Source organism: Centropristis striata, chromosome 20, assembly GCF_030273125.1.
Source record: "Centropristis striata isolate RG_2023a ecotype Rhode Island chromosome 20, C.striata_1.0, whole genome shotgun sequence".
Lineage (NCBI taxonomy): Eukaryota > Metazoa > Chordata > Actinopteri > Perciformes > Serranidae > Centropristis > Centropristis striata.
In genome coordinates this window covers 33,875,129-33,894,222 of record NC_081536.1, presented here as the reverse complement: position 1 = coordinate 33,894,222, position 19,094 = coordinate 33,875,129, and the positions used below count along the sequence as shown (strand labels likewise).

At 37.4% G+C, this 19,094-nt stretch overlaps 1 protein-coding gene across 1 annotated transcript; it reads right to left on the bottom strand.

Moving 5' to 3' along the window:
• Positions 1-14,506: 14,506 nt before the first annotated feature.
• foxg1b (forkhead box G1b) lies at positions 14,507-16,293 on the bottom strand. The gene has a single exon (XM_059360007.1). It carries the CDS (start codon positions 15,828-15,830, stop codon positions 14,601-14,603), a length of 1,230 nt encoding a protein of 409 aa, XP_059215990.1. The 5' UTR covers positions 15,831-16,293; the 3' UTR covers positions 14,507-14,600.
• Positions 16,294-19,094: the final 2,801 nt, after the last annotated feature.

The window sequence follows — 19,094 nt, the reverse complement described above, 5'->3', positions numbered from 1 at the left end:
TTTACTGCAACATATAAAATCCTGCAGCTCTATAATAACACAGTTAGAATGACAGAAGTCTGAAAAAAATATATATATTCTCTGATCAAAGACATAAATTAACCAAAAAAAGATTTAAAAATACCAAAAAAATGACACAAATTACAAAAAAAGACACAAAATAACCACATAAGACACCAACTTACCAAAACGACACACAAAAAGACAGAAATACCAAAAAAAGACACAAAATAACCCCAAAAATATGTAAAAATACCAAAAAAGACACAAAATAACACCCAAAAACACGTAAAAATACCAAAAAAAGACACAAAATAACCCCCAAAAACATGTAAAAATACAAAAAAAAAGACACAAAACTACCATATAAGACACAAGCTTACCAAAAAGACACAAAATGCCAAAAAAATACACACAGTTTTCTCCACATATTCTCAGTATTGTCCTGTTTCCAGACTCTCCTGTCCTCTCCCCTCAGGTCTGTGTAAACAGCCTCTCACATGTAGAATAAAGAGATTTTGACACAATTGTCAACATTTAACACAAGTAACGGCCACTTTTTATAACCGATGATGCGTTCAAGGACTGTTGGAAAGTTAAAACTCTGACGATAACGTCTGTTTTTATTGTTTTTTTTGTGATAAACGCTGGATTTCTTGTGATCTCTGAACTCTTTGTGTTTCCTTCTTGGAGCTTCAGCCCTCTAACAGAAACATTTTCTCTGGTTTTGAACCTGAAATCTTTGTGAGTTTGTGTGTGACGGAGTGGGCAGCAGCATCAGAGGTCAAAGGTCAGTGTGTGTTTTATTCACGGCTCCGTGTTGTTGAGGCGACTCTGAGTCACAGAAACAAACTGATGAGACAAACTCCCAGAAATAAAATCAGCTGCTCCGTCCCTGTTTTATAATCCAGAATGATTTATTTAAAGAAGAATGAATCAGTCTGAGCCGTTTGTCTGCTGAGGGAAAGATTTAGACAGTTTCATTTTAGTTTTTGTATTTTTGAGTGTTTCATTTGTTGGATGAATGATTTCAAGCAGCAAATGCATTAAATTATGACTTCGTAAAGATGTAATTAATCATAAAATATCACATTCTTTCCACTATTTGATTCCGTTAATTTGTAATAATAAGAAAACCAATAATTACAATGATGAGCTTTATTTTTATAGCAACTTTCATGCAAAATGTTCAGCTCAAAGTGCTTCACATTAAAATAAATAATTAAATAAATAACAAATAATAATTCAAAACAAGAGATAAAGAATAAAACAGTTAAACAGAAAAAAACAGACAAGGTGAAAATAATATTTTTTGATAAATACAAAATATAACAAACAAAAATAACTGACAAAACAACATAATAAATAAAACGTGATAAAAATATAAAAAAATATTTAATTTAAATACATTTAATTAAAATATAATAAAAATAACAATAAAAATTCAAAATAATATTTAGAGAGTTAAAAATAAACAGAAATAAACAAGACAGGAAAAAATTATACAAAAATAATAGAGATTTGATCTGATAAAAATCAGAGAGATCTGATTAAAAATCAGAAATAAAAACAACACAGGGTGACAATAATTATTCAAAACAACAAGAGATACAGAATAAATGAAATAACAAAAAAATGAAAAAAAAAACAAGACAGGATGACCAAATAATTATAATAAAAAACAAACGAAAGATACAGTATAAAATAAAATAAAAAAAGACAAAATGCACCTGTCAGCTCTTTTAAAGCTCACAGATTAACGTTTTGTTTGTTGATCATAAACAACACTCAAATTCGATAAAAGACATTTTACAGTTTTAAAAATAAATCATGTTTCAGACTTTTTCTTTGTGTGTATTTGACCTTTAAAGGTTTTAAATTGGTGGATTTTTTTAACATGTAAACAGAGCCATGCTAGCAGTTTCCGTCTGTTTCCATTCTTTATGCTAAGCTAAGCTAACGGGCTGCCAGTTTTATAGTTGATAGTTTCAGTCCTCTGATGTTTTTCTGTGTTGAATGTGACGTGATGATAGTTCTGGTGGAGTTCTGGACCAGGAGTGGTCTGGACCCGGAGCGGTCTGGACCAGGAGCGTTCTGGACCAGGAGCGGTCTGGACCCGGAGCGGTCTGGACCCGGAGTGGTCTGGACCAGGAGCGGTCTGGACCAGGAGCGTTCTGGACCAGGAGCGGTCTGGACCCGGAGCATTCTGGACCAGGAGCGTTCTGGACCAGGAGTGGTCTGGACCCGGAGCGGTCTGGACCAGGAGCGTTCTGGACCAGGAGCGGTCTGGACCCGGAGCGGTCTGGACCCGGAGTGGTCTGGACCAGGAGCGGTCTGGACCAGGAGCGTTCTGGACCAGGAGCGGTCTGGACCCGGAGCATTCTGGACCAGGAGCGTTCTGGACCAGGAGCGGTCTGGACCAGGAGCATTCTGGACCCGGAGCGGTCTTGACCCGGACTGTCTGGACTCGGAGCAGTCTGGACCCGGAGCGGTCTGGACCAGGAGCGGTCTGGACCAGGAGCGGTCTGGACCCGGAGCGGTCTGGATCCAGATCGGTCTGGACCCGGAGCGGTCTGGACCAGGAGCGGTCTGGACCCGGACTGTCTGGACCTGGAGCAGTCTGGACCAGGAGCGGTCTGGACCCGGACTGTCTGGACCCGGAGCGGTCTGGACCTGGACTGTCTGGACCAGGAGCGGTCTGGACCCGGAGCGGTCTGGACCCGGAGCGGTCTGGACCCGGACTGTCTGGACCCGGAGCGGTCTGGACCCGGAGCGTTCTGGACCAGGAGCGGTCTGGACCCGGACTGTCTGGACCAGGAGCGGTCTGGACCCGGAGCGGTCTGGACCCGGACTGTCTGGACCCGGAGCGGTCTGGACCCGGACTGTCTGGACCAGGAGCGGTCTGGACCCGGAGCGGTCTGGACCAGGAGCGGTCTTGACCCGGAGCGGTCTGGACCCGGACTGTCTGGACCAGGAGCGGTCTGGACCAGGAGCGGTCTGGACCAGGAGCGGTCTGGACCCGGAGCGGTCTGGACCCGGACTGTCTGGACCAGGAGCGGTCTGGACCCGGAGCGGTCTGGACCCGGACTGTCTGGACCAGGAGCGGTCTGGACCAGGACTGTCTGGACCCGGACTGTCTGGACCAGGAGCGGTCTGGACCAGGAGCGGTCTGGACCCGGAGCGGTCTGGACCAGGAGCGGTCTGGACCAGGAGCGGTCTGGACCAGGAGCGGTCTGCCCCCCTGCTGCTGGTCGGCTGATGAGGTCACCGTCCTGCTGCTGGTAAACTGGAACAAGAGAAATCTGGCGGCGGCGCTCTACTCGCTCTGAGCTCCGGGTCACAGCGCCAACATCACCGCCACTCTTCTTCTCTGGCTCTCTAAGGAGGCGCTCACACTTTTCTTTCCTCTCTCCCTGCTATCAAAACTAAAAAATGATGGATTTGAACAACTGGTTTCTCAACGCAATTGACACATCTTCTGGACGAGAAGCCTGGTTTCACGTGTGGGAGAAGTGGCGAGTCGTGTTCCTGGCTGATCTCTCCGTAGAGGATATAGAAGACCTCTATCTATCAGAACCTTGACTACAGTCCTCCTGCTGACTGGATCAGGCTTTGCTCTGGTTTATGGATACACAGTAAACAGTGACAGCTGTCCAAAGCCCCATCAGGCTGCTGAGATGATCGATACGATGGTTAGAGCTGTCAGAACTCAGACTGGGGTCACAGACAGAACTTTGGATGAAATCATGGAGCGACTGACGGCCTGGAGAAGAGACTGGATCGGTCCAGAGACCAGCATGGACATTATGGACAACATGAGTAGCAGAAAAACCTACAGCCCAAATTCCAAATTGACTGTCTGCTGCTGTCCGGAGGCCTTGGAAGGTTGTCTCCATAGCAACCGCTATGTTTTCACTTTTGTCATACCAGCGAGCTGAGACGGGACTGATCAGTCTCTGGACAACTCACACTCGAATCCCCCCCCCCCCACCGCCAACAGCACCACTAACATCAACGCCACCAACGCTGCCTCCATCACCGTCACCGCCACCGCCACCACTAGGGCCAACCTGTGAACCTGCAGGTTTACAGACTTTTATTGTGAAAAGAGGAAATCCAAGTCAGCTGTCAGTGAGAGAAGATCTGATGTTACATCCTGTCCACTTCTCAGCTGGTCCCTGTGTGTGTGTGTGTAGTGTGTGTGTCTGTGTGTGTGTGTGTGTGTGTGTGTGTGTGTAGTGTGTGTGTGTGTGTGTGTGTGTGTGTGTGTAGTGTGTGTGTCTGTGTGTGTGTGTGTGTGTGTGTGTGTGTAGTGTGTGTGTGTGTGTAGTGTGTGTGTAGTGTGTGTAGTGTGTGTGTGTGTGTGTGTGTGTGTGTGTGACAGAGTGTAAAGCTCTGTTCCTGCGGGGGACGGGGACGGTCCAAACGCTCAATCACCATCACTTATCAGCCCCGCTGGCTGACAACACCTCCTCCTCCTCCTCCTCCTCCTCCTCCTCCTCCTCCTCCTCCTCCTCCTCCTCCTCCTCTCCTCCTCCTCCTCCTCTCCTCCTCCTACAGGAGAAATCAGCTATAAAAAGTGACCAAAACTTGTGTTAAAATGTTGATAATAGTGTCAGAAATATCTGTTTACACAGAGCAGAGAGGAGAGGACAGGAGAGGCTGTTTACACAGAGCAGAGAGGAGAGGACAGGAGATACATTGTATGTTTTTTTTTGTCTTTTTTGGTTGTTTTTTCTATTTTTTTGGCTCTTTTTTTTGTCTTTTTTGATATTTTTACTTCCTATTTTTGGTCTTTTTGTGTCTTTTAATATTTTTACGTCCTTTTCTTGTTGTTTTGTTCAGAGCAGAGAGGAGAGGACAGGAGAGGTTGTTCTGTTTTTTGGTCATTTTACATTACTTTGTTTCTTTTTTTGGTAATTTTCCATATTTTTTGGGTAATTTTACGTCTTTTTTTACTCATTTTTTAGTCATTTCACGTCTTTTTTTTGTCATATTGTTTTTTTCTCGTGACACTTGTTGGCACTTGGTAAAGTGTTTACATATAAATTCCATTTTATTGTAATTAAAAACAATAATCTATCATAGAATTCCAACTTCAGCTGCTTTTATTCTCCTAACGAGCCGTCTCTCTCTGGTCTCTTCCTGTCTGGACATGAACTTTGACGATGTCTCTCTGTCTGTCCAGTCCGACTGGTTTGGGACCAGTCAGTCTGTGGGAGGTATGACATCACTAGCATGACATCACCACGCCCCCCCCCCCCCCCCCCCCCGTCTGGCCCCGCCCCCTTGCTGCCAAAACAAGCAGCGACTGAAGCTGCGTTGACCTAAATTCTCCCAGAGAGACGTCTCTTAAAGCTGCAGGGACACAGACAGGGAGACAGACAGAGAGACAGAGACAGACAGGGAGACAGACAGAGAGACAGACAGAGAGACAGACAGACAGGGAGACAGACAAACAGGGAGACAGACAGAGAGACAGACAGGGAGACAGACAGACAGACAGACAGACAGACAGACAGGGAGACAGACAAGGAGACAGACAGAGAGACAGACAGAGAGACAGACAGAGAGACAGACAGACAGAGAGACGGACAGACAGACAGAGAGACAGACAGACAGACAGACAGGGAGACAGAGAGACAGACAGGGCTGAGACAGACAGGGAGACAGACAGAGAGAGAGACAGAGAGACAGACAGGGAGACAGACAGACAGAGACAGACAGGGAGACAGACAGAGAGAGAGAGAGACAGAGAGACAGACAGGGAGACAGAGACAGATCTACAGAGATGGAGGGACAGACAGGGAGACAAGCAGAGACTGAGATAAGGACATGGATAGAGAGAGGAAGACAGGTGAGACAGAGACAGAAGACACGAGACTCAGGAATAAGAAAGAGACAGATCAGGACTGAGACAGAGAGACAGACTGAGACAGAGAGACAGACATAAGAACACAGACAGAGACAGATAAGACAGAGACTGAGGGACAGACAGAAAGACAGACTTAGACAGATCGATCCTGAGACACAGAGACAGACAGAGACTGAGATAAGACAGACAATTGGACATGCAGAGGCACCGAGACCCAGTAATAAGACAGAGACAGACAAGACAAGACAAGACTGAGGTGGACAGAGACATAAAGACACAGACAGATTGACAGAGACACAGATAGTGAGACAGATCAGGATTGAGACGTCGGGACAGACAGCGAGACGAGAAGAGACAGAAGACGGAAAGAGACTCGACAGACAGAAATAAAGACTCAGACAGAGACAGTTAGAGACAAAAAGAAAGACAGAGACACTGAGACTCAGGACCAGAACACAGACAGACAGAAAGACATAACAGGGACAGACAGAGAGATTATGGCAGAATTATTATTATTATTATTATTATTATTATTATTATTATTATTATCTAACAGTTGAATTTATCATACGCACATTAATGATGAAGGAATATTTAAAAAATAAAATAATAATTAATTTCACTTTTTAGCACCATAAAGTGTAGATATATTAGATGAATAATAATAACAATTTAAATTATAATAATAATAATAATGTAAGGGCTTTAAAACTCCGTCATGAATAAAAAACATTGTCATAAATTATTATCAGAATATTAACGGAGGCTGCAGATTTAATTATTAACCTTATAATAAACTAATAATTCTGATAATAATTAATTAATAAATAAATGTGCTGAATAATAGAAACTCGGTTGATAACATGTATATAAAAATCTAAAAAAAATAGATTATAATATTAATGTAAAATCAATTTAATTTAAATGATAATCATTTTGTCATTTAATTTAATTTAGAATATTTTATTTTCATTTTTAACGTAATTATCGGCTAAAAAAAGGCATCTGTCGTCACACACACACACACACACACACACACACACACACACACAGTGTGTTTAAACTCTTTGAGTGAATTTTATGAATCAGAAAACAGAAACATTCATAAATCAGCTGAATTTAACCCTTTAAAATCCTCCGATAATGAAAAACTGAAGCACATAAAGAGTCAAACGGCTTCATGAGGCCTGAAGGGATTAAAAACTCATTAAAATACTCGTTATAAAAACTCTTCACACTGATAAACTCACTAGATATAGATTAATAATACAATAATACACAATAATCTGACTTTTTTTTAACTTATGTGTGTAAATAATAAACTTAAACATAAATTTGAGCTTTAAGACCAAAAAATCAGCTGTTATATTGAAGACAGACGCACTTAAAGTTAAATAAAGACTCATAAAACCTTTAAATAAATATATAAATCATCTGTAAAAGAGGAATTAAATCTGCTTTATAATAAATGTGAATTCCTGAAACAAAGAGGATGAAATATTCTTTCATAAAACATAAAAATCAAGGTGATAAACTGAATAATTTTAAGAGGAGAGTTGCTGAAAGTCGTCAAAACGGCTCAAAATAATTCAAATAACGCAAATAAAATCCGAAAAAGTTTTAAAAAAATGTAAAAACACACAAAAAGAAATCAGCAGCAGCTTGTAATCTTCATAATTAATAAATAGATTAATTAATAAAATAACTTTGTGTGATAAAAGTCACTCATAATAAAGTCACACACAGTAAGTAATTAAATTAAATAAAAGTAAATAAAATAGAAAAAAAGTTAATTCACGCAACTAGTGGAAAACTTTAAGGGGAAAAAATAATTCCAATAAATTCTGATGCAAATAAAATCTGAAAAGGTTTTTAAAAAATTAAAAAACACACAAAAAGAATTCAGCAGCAGCTTGTAATCTTCATAATTAATTACTAAATTAATTATTAAAACAACTTTTAAAAAGCCATGTTGGATAAAAGTAAATAAGATAAATAAAATAGAAAAAAATTTTAATTTATGCAACTTTGGGTGGAAAAAATAATTTGGGGAAGAAAAGAAACAATAAAAACAATAAAGTTAAATTTTTAAAACTACAAAACCAATTATAATCATGATTACGATGATAACAATTAAAGTCCTGTAATTTAAAAAAAAAAAAATTTAAAAACAAAAATAGTGAAATTAATTTAGAAAATGTTTTCAGCTTCCTCCAGCTGGAAAACTGTTAAACGACACACGTTTGTTATTATTATTATTATAAATATTATAATTATTATGATTTAAAAAATAAAAAAAATAGAGAAAAATTAAACATTATTTTGTTTTAAAACACATTTTGTGATATTTTCTGGTGTTTTGCTTCACACGATGAGGCCGAAACTCTGCGTCGGGTTATTTCATCTTTTTAATCAAGTTTAGTTTCTCTGAAAAAAACAAACAAACAAACAAAAAACAAACGGAAACAGAAACAAACAGTACAGATTCTTACATGTGACGCTAATGACAAAAGTGCAAAACAAAAGAAAAACAAAACAAAAATACAAATTCTCTTTTTTAAAACTTTACAAAAAAAAAAATAAAGGTGACAGAGCGAAACTTTAGAAATAAAAACAAAAAATGTGTTTCTGTCTGAGTCCCGCTGCAATAAAAGCCTGTTCATCATTTAACATTTTCATATTTTGACAAAGTCAAATAAGTCAGTTTTTGTGCTTTTATTTTCTTAATAAAACTCTTTATTTCACTATCTGGGTACCAGTGTGTGTGTGTGTGTGTGTGTGTGTGTGTGTGTCAGTCAAGGTCAGCCTGTGTTTGGGCTGCAGGAGGCTTTTATTTTGGTCAGAGGTTATATAAGTTTTTCTGTTTTGCTTTGTAAAAAAAATAAATAAATAAAAGCTGTGGAATCAATTTCAAAACACTTAAAATCTTAAAAATCAACCTGCAGCTCATTTAACAGTCAAAACATTGTATGTTTTTTATTTATTTTTTGCAATAAAAGGCCCCAAACTGAATTAAAATATTAATTAATACATTTATAACAGTGCGGTTTAATACTGGAGCGTATTTTATTTTGAAAAATCCTTTAAATTGTAATAAATCACATCATTTTTTCACTTTTTCTCGTTCGTAAACATTCTATTTTTATGTTTTTTATTTTTTTGCTGACTTTGCTTTATCGCAGGCAACATATGTGACAAAAATGACCTTTTTCTAAAATATTATGACCATAATTAACGTTATGAGCTGCATGTTTTGTCTGCTGGAGCTTTATTTTTGTTTTAGTTTTGCAATAAAAGGCCCTAAACAGAATTAAAATAATAATTAATACGTTTTTAACAGTGCATTTTAATACTGGAGCGTATTTTATTTTGAAAAATCCTTTAAATTGGAATAATTCACATCATAATTTGACTTTTTCTCATTCGTAAACATTCTCTAATTTATGTTTTTGACATTTTGACTGACTTTTCTTTAATGCAGGCAACATAAATGGCTTTTTATAAAATATTATGACCATAATTAAAATTATCAGCTGCTTGTTTTTCTCTGCTGGAGCTTTATTTTTGTTTTATTTTTGCAATAAAAGGCCCCAAACTAAATTAAAATAATAATGAATACGTTTATTACAGTGCGTTTTAATACTGGAGCGGATTTTATTTTGAAAAATCCTTTAAAATTGGAATAAATCACGTCATAATTTCACTTTTTCTCGTCCGTAAACATTCTATATTTGATGTTTTTGACATTTTTACTGACATATGGGACATAAATGGCTTTTTATAAAATATTACGACCATAATTAACGTTATGAGATGCATGTTTTTCTTTTTTTTTGCTTTATTTCTGCAAAGGCAAAGTTTGTTTTAACCGCGTTTCCATACTTTGATTGTCAAACGCTGATAATTCTGCGTGCTTATTTCATAAAAAAGTAAATTGCATAATCAAGTTTCATATTTGTGCACTTTGTTTTGATGTTTTCTTTGTAAACAGTCGGGAAGAAATCGATAAAATCAAGTATTTTTATGTTTTAAATGCACCGTGCATGAAAGGAAAATGTAATTCAACTGATATTTAATTATTATTATTGTTGTGTGGTGTTTCTGTAATTAAATACTGACTAACCTGCAGCAAATAATCATTTCAAAGGAGTTATTTATTGAGGATAAAATCAGTTTGAGCAATAAAAAGAAAAGAAAACCAGCATTTTCCAAACGAACCCGGCTGCAGCGGAGAGACATGGAGCTGCTTTTAGTTCAAATCTTTATAAAATGAGTCATTTTATAATAAAAACAAGCAAAATGAAGTTTTTTTTAAACCTGCAGCAGCGACTCGTCTCTCCACTGGAAGCTCCGAGTCGCTAATATCGGCACAGAAACATTAATATCGGGGTCAGACTGATTAAACATCACTTCTCAAACATGCTTTTGAATCTTTTTGTGCAGTTTTACTCCCAGAAAAATGAAAAAAAGTTGCATATTTCATTGCAGTCGCAGTTGAAAAGCTTGTATCTCCAGTTTTAGGGGTGATTTTGTGCATATTGAGGGACAAAAAGCCTCAAAATATACCTAAATAATATCAAAAATAGGTTGAGTTAAATGCTGTGGAGGAAGGCCGTGAGATGCAGCTGAAAGCTCTGAAAAGTAGAGTCAGGATTCATTTTAACAAACTACACACTGTAAAAAATAAATCTGTTTAATTTACGGTAAAACTTCACAATTTTCTGCTGTAAATTTAAATGTAAAAATCAGCAAAAACTGTAATTTAGACTGAGTAATCCGTTACTTTTAGAGTGATTGTGTCATTGTGACATTAATGATATTTATTTATTTATTTTGCATTAAAAAAATATATTTTTACAGCAAAACTGTGTGTTTTCTACAGTTTATGGCAGTAAAAGTTAGAGTTTTGTTGCTATATTGTTGGATTTACGGTAATTAAAAGTACCTCGCAACCACAAATAGGTTAATTTAAATTTAAATGTCAGCAAAAACTGTAATTTAGACTGAATAATCCTGTTACTTTTAGAATAATTGTGACATTCTCCATTCATTAAACATGAAACTATTATTTTTTTTTACAGCAGAACTGTGTTTTCTACAGTTTTTTGAAGTTTTGTGCTATATTCTTGGATTTACGGTAATTAAAAATTACGGTAACGAACTTCACCGTAAAAAATCCAGTGAGTTTTCTACGGTAAATTTAAATGTAAAAATATCAGCAAAAACTGTAATTTAGACTGAGTAATCCGTTACTTTTAGCATAATTGTGTCATTGTGACATTAATGATATTTATTTATTCATTTTGCATTAAAAAATTATATTTTTACAGCAAAACTGTGTGTTTTTTACAGTTTATGGCAGTAAAAGTTAAAGTTTTGTTGCTATATTGTTGGATTTACGGTAATTAAAAGTACCTCGCAACCACAAGTAGGTTAATTTAAATTTAAATGTCAGCAAAAACTGTAATTTAGACTGAATAATCCTGTTACTTTTAGAATAATTGTGACATTCTCCATTAATTTAACATGAAACATTTAACATTTTTTACAGCAGAACTGTGTGTTTTCTACAGTTTTTTGAAGTTTTGTGCTATATTCTTGGATTTACGGTAATTAAAAATTACGGTAACGAACTTCACCGTAAAAAATCCAGTGAGTTTTCTACTGTCAATTTAAATGTAAATATTAGCAAAAACTGTAGTTTAGACAGAATAATCCTGTTACTTTTAAAATATTTGTGTCATTATGGTATTTCTCTATTTATTTTACATGAAACTTTTATTTTTTTTTCAGCAAACTCTGTGTTTTCTACAGTTTATGGCAGTAAAAGTTAAAGTTTTGTTGCTATATTGTTGGATTTACGGTAATTAAAAGTACCTCGCAACCACAAGTAGGTTAATTTAAATGTTAATATCAGCAAAAACTGTAATTTAGACTGAATAATCCTGTTACTTTTAAAATATTTGTGTCATTATGGTATTTCTCTATTCATTTTACATTTTTGTTGCTATATTCTTGGATTTACGGTAATTAAAAGTACCTTGCTACGACAAATAGGTTAATTTAAATGTAAATATCAGCAAAAACTATAATTTAGACTGAATAATCCCATTACTTTTAGAATATTAATTGTGTCTTTGTGACATCATGGTATTTATTTCATATTTTTACAGCAAACTGTGTTTCCTACAGTTTATGGCAGTAAAAGTTAAAGTTTTGTTGCTCTATTCTTGGATTTACGGTAATTAAAAGTACCTTGCAACCACAAACAGGTTAATTTAAATGTAAATATCAGCAAAAACTGTAATTTAAACTGAATAATTCCATCATTTTTAGAATAATTGTGACATTATGGTATTTCTCTATTTATTTTAAATGAAACTTTTATTTTTTTTTACAGCCAAACTGTGTTTTCTACTGTTTATGGCGTAAAAGTTCAAATTTCGTTGCTATATTCTTGGATTTACGGTAATTAAAAGTACCTAAATAGGTTGAGTTAAATGGTGCAGCTGAAAGCTCTGGAAAATAGAGTCACGATTCATTTTAACAAACTATAAACTACACTGTAAAAAGTTTCATTTAATTTGTGGTTCTCAGAACTTCACCGTAAAAAATCTGTTTAATTTACGGTAAAGCTTCACTGTTTTCTACTGTAAATTTAAATCTAAATATCAGCAAAAACTGTAATTTAGACTGAATAATCCCATTATTTATAGAATAATTGTGACATTCTCCATTCATTTCCCATTAAAATTTTATATTTTTACAGCCAGACTGTGTGTTTTCTACAGTTTATGACAGTAAAAGTTTGCTTTATTCTTGGGTTTTGTTGTTATTCTTGGATTTACGGTAATTAAAAGTACCTAAATAGGTTGAGTTAAATGTTGTGGAGGAAGGCCGTGAGATGCAGCTGAAAGCTCTGGAAAATAGAGTCAGGATTCATTTTAACAAACTGTACACTGTAAAAAGTTAAATTTAATTTGTGGTTGTCAGAACTTCACCGTAACAAATCCAGTGAGTTTTCTACTGTAAATGTAAATATAAATATCAGCAAAAACTATAATTCAGACTGAATAATCCTGTCACTTATAATAATTTTAGTAATAATAAAAAGTCACGGTATTTCTTCATTCATTTTACATTGAAGCTTTTATGTTTTTTACAGCCAAACTGTGTGTTTTCTACAGTTTATGACAGTAAAAGTTAAAGTTTAGTGCTATTGTTGGATTTACGGTAATTAAAAATATCTAGGTGATGTTTATTTTTTAATTTACGGCCTATTTCTGATGCAATTTAACAGTGTTTTACTGTAACTTCGACTTTATTTTTTACAGTGTATTTCCAAAATTTAAGGGTGAATTTTCATGCTTTAAAAAATAAATTTAGCTTGAAAAATAAAAAAGGTAATTTGGAGATACAAGTTTTTCACCTGACACAAGATGTGTGTGTGTGTGTGTGTGTGTGTGTGTGTGTGTGTGTGTGTGTGTGTGTGTGTGTGTGTGTGCAGGGCCTGTTGCAGCGCGCGGAGGCCTTCACGTAAAAAAAACGCCTCATCGGGTCGTTAAAGACCCGGATGGAGGCTTTTATTTACCTATTTCTGTATTTATTTATTTATTTCTCAAATTAGGTTGTTTGTTTGTGCGGCGGGCCCCCTGGTGCACATGCGCAGACGGTTTTACGCTCTTACAGGCCCCACACACACACACACACACACACACACACGTATAAAATCAAACCAGAATCTACGGACATGTTGAAGACAATTTGGGCTTTGATGAACAAAAAAAAACGTACAAAAACTGAGCTGTGGTGTTTTGCATAATTTTACATTATGAAGAGTTCAATTCCAAAAACATTAAATATCCATTAAAGTGTTTATTTATTTATTTAAAGGGGCGGAAATGACATTTTTTCGCAGTAAAAGGCAGCAGGAAGGATTTAATCAGCTTAAAGTTCTGCCATAAATGGAAGAAAAGTTGGTTTAAATGTTGGATATTTTTTATTTTGGAAGGAAACTCTTCACAGAGTATGATTATTTTTGTCATTATTATTATTATTATTATTATTATTATTAGGCCTGTCCGGGGTCAAACCTGAGTAGAGATATGATTTGTAGGCTTATTTTTCCTCTCAAACCCCTGATTGTTTCTGCTGATTTTAAGGCTTTATTCATTATTATTATTCAAAAGTTTTTCCTCACCAAACAAAAAAAGAGAGAGATAAAGAGAAAAAGAAAAAAGTTTTGATTGTCTTTTTTTCTCCTTGATTGTCTCAGAAAAGAAATCATAAATAATTATTCTCATTATTATTATTATTATTATCATCATTATTATTATTATTATTAACCCTGTATGTTATTTCACCCTCAATACTGATAAGTTTACACTGACAAATAGAATTTAAATACATTGTACAATAAATACAAAACATAAATAAACAAAGAAAAAGTACTGAAAATCTTTGTACAAGATATAAATAGTTGTAAATATAGTTAAAGTCAAGTTACCTTTGGCAAGTCTAGTTTACAGTTTCAGCCCGCGGGTAACAAACTTTGTCCCTTTTTCAACCAAAAAAACCAAAATCACCAAAATAAAACCCGTCGCTCTTCGGGGCAGAATATGGCCAAAAAAAGTTTCACTTCATATATATTTTTTGCGCTCATTGTTTGATATTTACCACTTTATTATTTGCCCTTTAACGCCTCTCGTGCGTCCCGGTCCCGAGTTCAGTTTAGGAACGCGTTGGGGGTGACCCTCTTTTGGTGGGACAGGACCCCCGGGAAGCCCGCGGACACGCCCGGGGAGAAGGCCGGGAGGGAGGAGGCGTTTCTCAGCGAGTCCGACAGCCCGAAGCCCGCCGCGCTCTGCTGGAGGTGCGGCGGCCCCGGAGCGCCCGGTCCCCCCGGTCCTCCCGGTCCTCCTCCTCCCGGGGGCCCCGGAGCCGCTGCGTGTTGGGTCCCTGAGACAAAATACCCGGCGGTCTGTCCGGAGAGCAGCCCGACCGGCGACGTGCTCATCCCGTAACTGTTCGTCAAACCCACCGAGCCGCCGAGGATGGAGCGGCCCAGGTCCCCGTTACTCAGCTGCTCCACGGCGGGCAGCAGCGAGCCGTAGCCCGCCGCCGCCTGGTTCAAGAAGCCGGGCGAGGATCCGTTGTAGTGCGGGTGGTGGTGGTGGTGGTGGTGCAGCGAGAGGAACGGGGAGATCTGCCAGTAGAGCGGGTTGTTGGCCCGCTCGTTAATCCCCAGACCGAGCGGAGCGAAGCGCAGCCCGCGCTTCATGGCCAGCTTGCCCCGGGAGGTGGCGGAGCGCCGCCGCAGCTTCCCGGTGGTCCCCCCGATGAACACGTCGTCGCTGCTCGGGTCCAGCATCCAGTAGTTGCCCTTCCCCGGGTCGTCGTAGTGCCGCGGCACCTTGACGAAGCACTTATTGAGGCTGAGGTTGTGGCGGATGGAGTTCTGCCAGCCCTGCTTGTGCTCCCGGTAGTACGGGAAGTTCTTCATGATGAACTCGTAGATGCCGTTGAGCGTGAGCCGCTTCTCGGGGCTCTGCCGGATCGCCATCATGATCAGCGCGTTGTAGCTGAACGGAGGCTTGTCATATTTCCCGTTTTTCCCGCTGTTGGTGTTCTGCTCCGGCGTGGCCTTTGCGTCTCCTCCTCCTCCTCCTCCTCCTTCCTCCTCCTCGTCCCCCTGCTCCTCCTTGCCCGGTTTCTCCGGGTCCAGAGCCGCAGCAGCAGCAGCAACCACAACCGTGGAGTCCACCTCCGGGGGCTCCAGAGACTTGTCAGAGTCTGAGCCCGGGGAGGGAGAGAAGGTCCCGGGGATGCCGAGCACCGCGGCGGCGGCGGCGGAGCAGGAGGAGTCCGCTCTGTCGCACTTGGAGGGCAGCAGGAGGCTCTTGATGCTGAAGGAGGAGGACCGGTGCACGGTCGGCGGGTCTTTTACATCCTCCATGCCCGGTGGCGGCTCTCTCCCAAAAAACGAGGAATAAATAATAATAATAAAAAAACAAATAACAACAACAAACAACAACTCCAAGCTCGTCCGCCTCCGTTCTCCAGACTGGAAACCAAAGAGAGACAGAGAGGAGAGAGGAAGGAGGGTCAGGATGAGAGGAGCATGGATGAAGGAGTGGAGAGAGAGAATAGAGAGAGAGAGAGAGAGAGAGAGAGAGAGAGAGGGAGAGAGAGAGGGAGCGTGGCTTGGATGGAGAGAAATTAGTAATTAAGGAGGTTCCGGCTCGGAGAGGAGCAGCAGGAGGAGGAGCTTCTCCAACTTGGTGATTTTGTCAACAAATCCTCTCCTGCGCTTCTTCTTCTCCGTCTCCAAACTCTTTAGAGACCTTTAACGGCTCCAGAACCCGAACCTGACGGTTTTATCTGCCCCCCTTTAATCTCTCTGTCGGTATTTAGGCGCGTGCACGTCCCAACCCCTAAACTGGCGCCTCTAATGTCATTGTGCCGTGCGTCATCTCCGCTGGCCATGTGTGCGTAAAATCCTCCACATTCTGAGCCTGTGCGTAAAAGCGCACGGCTGTCTGTCTCTGTGACTGTGTGTGTGTGTGTGTGTGTGTGTGTGTGTCGGCTTTGTTTTCTCAGCCTCAGTAATAGTTTGAATTCATGTCGGCAAACACTGCGCGTTCACGTTGGTGTGCGTTCATGTGTGTGTTTCTGGAGAGGAGGGGGGGGGGGGGGGGTCTATTGTCTACTAATAAAAATCATTGTGGTACAACACACACACACACACACACACACACACGCTGAGCCCAGAGGCTGCAGGTCTGAGCTGGAGCCAGAGCGCCTCCTGTTGGTAGAAGTCAGTACTGCAGCTCCAATACATCTTTATTTTATTTTTATTTTTTATTTTTTTACTTGTGTTATTAAACAGAGTGATGACATTATTATTATTATTATTATTATTATTATTATTATTATTATCTGCCTAGTTGATTACTATTATTATTTATTATTATTATTATTATATTTTAATGCAATAGTCATGTGTTATTATTTATAATAATGATATTGATGAGCCGCCTTGTTAATTCTTATTTTTATATATTATTATTAATAATAATATATTATTATTAATAATAATATATTATTATTAATAATAATATTGATGAACCACCTTGTTTGTTAATTCTTATATTTATATTATAATTATATATTATTAATCTTAATTATAACAATATTGATGAAACAACTTGTCAATTCTTATTTTTATATTATAATAACATACTATTATTAATAATAATAATAATAATAATAATAATAATAAATAATATTGATGAATCACCTTGTTCGTTAATTTTTATTTTTATATTATAATAAAATATTATTAATACCAATACTAATAACAATATAGATGAACCACCTTGTCAATTCTTATAATGTTATAATAATATATTAGTATTAATGATAATAATAATATTGTTTAATCACCTTAATAATAATAGTAATCATATCGATGAATCACCTTGTTTGTAAATTCGTACTTTTATATTTTAATAATATATTATTATTATTATTATTATTATTATTAATAATCTAGATTAACTACCTTGTTAATTATTATTTTTATATTTTTTTAACAGGGTAATCTATTTAATCCACCTTGTTTGTTAACTACAATTATTCTAATATTATAATAAAAATTGTAGTTTAAGATACGCAGCGTTAAATAAAGTAAATAAAATCTGCTCCATCTTCAGCAGCTGCAACTTTAAAGTGATTAACACAATAATGCATTAATAATTATTATAATAATAATATTCAGAAATGAGGCTTTCTACATGATAAATACTTTTACTTTTTGCACTTTAAGTTCATTTTAATGTTGATACTTTTGCACGTAAAAGTTTGGATGCAGAAGTTGAACTTAGAGTATTTGTACACTGTAGTATGAGTCGAATATCCAAATACTTCTTTTCTTCCCCCTCTGGAACTAGTCAGAGTCCAACAGAAATATATTTATTTGCACATTAATGTGGAGAAAATCCTCAGAAACTGATTGTTGAAGATGGTGTCAGAATATCTAACTGACACAAGTTTAAATAATCAGTTTCATTTGTAAAAAAAATACTTTATTCTAGTGTCGTTTTGAACATTTCTTTGCAGTAGAAGTTGGGTTGAAAGGGTTAAACATCCTGCTGCAGCATTTCATGTTGCATGTTTTTCTTGTTTTCATATTTTAAAAAATCACACTGAAAGTCTTGGTGAGGTGGAGATTTACAGGATTATGATAAAGGAGGCGAACTTATAGTCAAATAAAGCCTTAAATCTTCTTTTAAAACTTTTTTAATTTGAAGCATTTACTAACTTTTGACAGTTTTGAAAGTAATAAATCTAATCCATCAGCAAAACAAAATAATAACTTTATCCAATGTTCAGATTTATGTCATGAAAATGACATGAAAAATGTTAATTAATGCATATTTAATTAGTTCATACCCCATTTGCATATCTAAACATAAATAAAAAAGTTGTAATTCAAATATATATATATATATATATATATATATATACATATATAAGAAACTGGGGAAGTTTCATGCTGATATCTTTTTTTTTTGGTAATTTCACGTCTTGTTTTGGTAATTTTGTGTCTTGTTTTGTTCATTTCTGGTAATTGTGTGTCTTTTCTCTGTAATTTCATCAAATAAAACAATAACAGTAAACAACCATAAGTTATTTACGGACAATTTATTTTAAAATACTGATAATATACAATACATATCTGTATTTATTAAAATATACATCTCAAGTCCAAGTCACCAAAGAATAGTCCGAGTCGTGTACGAGTTGAATCATCAATAACTTTGAGTCCGAATCCCCAGTGTTCAAGTCCGAGTCGAGACATCAGTACTTGAGTCCGAGTCGAGTCCGAGTCCAGAGTCCTCAGTGTTCAAATCAGAGTCCAAGTCCGAGTTACCAAGAGGAGCCCGAGTCGAGTCCCAGTCGATTCATCAATACCTGAGTCTGAGTCCCCAGTGTTCGAGTCCGAGTCCGATTTACCAAGAAGAGCCTGAGTCGAGTCCATGTGGAGACAGCTGAGATTGAGTCCCAGTCACCAAAGAAGAGACAGAGTCAAGTCATCAATACCTGAGTGCGAGTCCGAGTCCTCAGTGTTCAAATCAGAGTCTAAATCTGAGTTTCCAAGAAGAACCTGAGTCGAGTCCAAGTCGAGACAGCAATACCTGAGATTGAGTCCGAGTCA

Bases quoted from the DNA above. Each gene is read 5' to 3' on its own strand.
- foxg1b (XM_059360007.1), bottom strand. From the start codon at position 15,830: ATGGAGGATGTAAAAGACCCGCCGACCGTGCACCGGTCCTCCTCCTTC.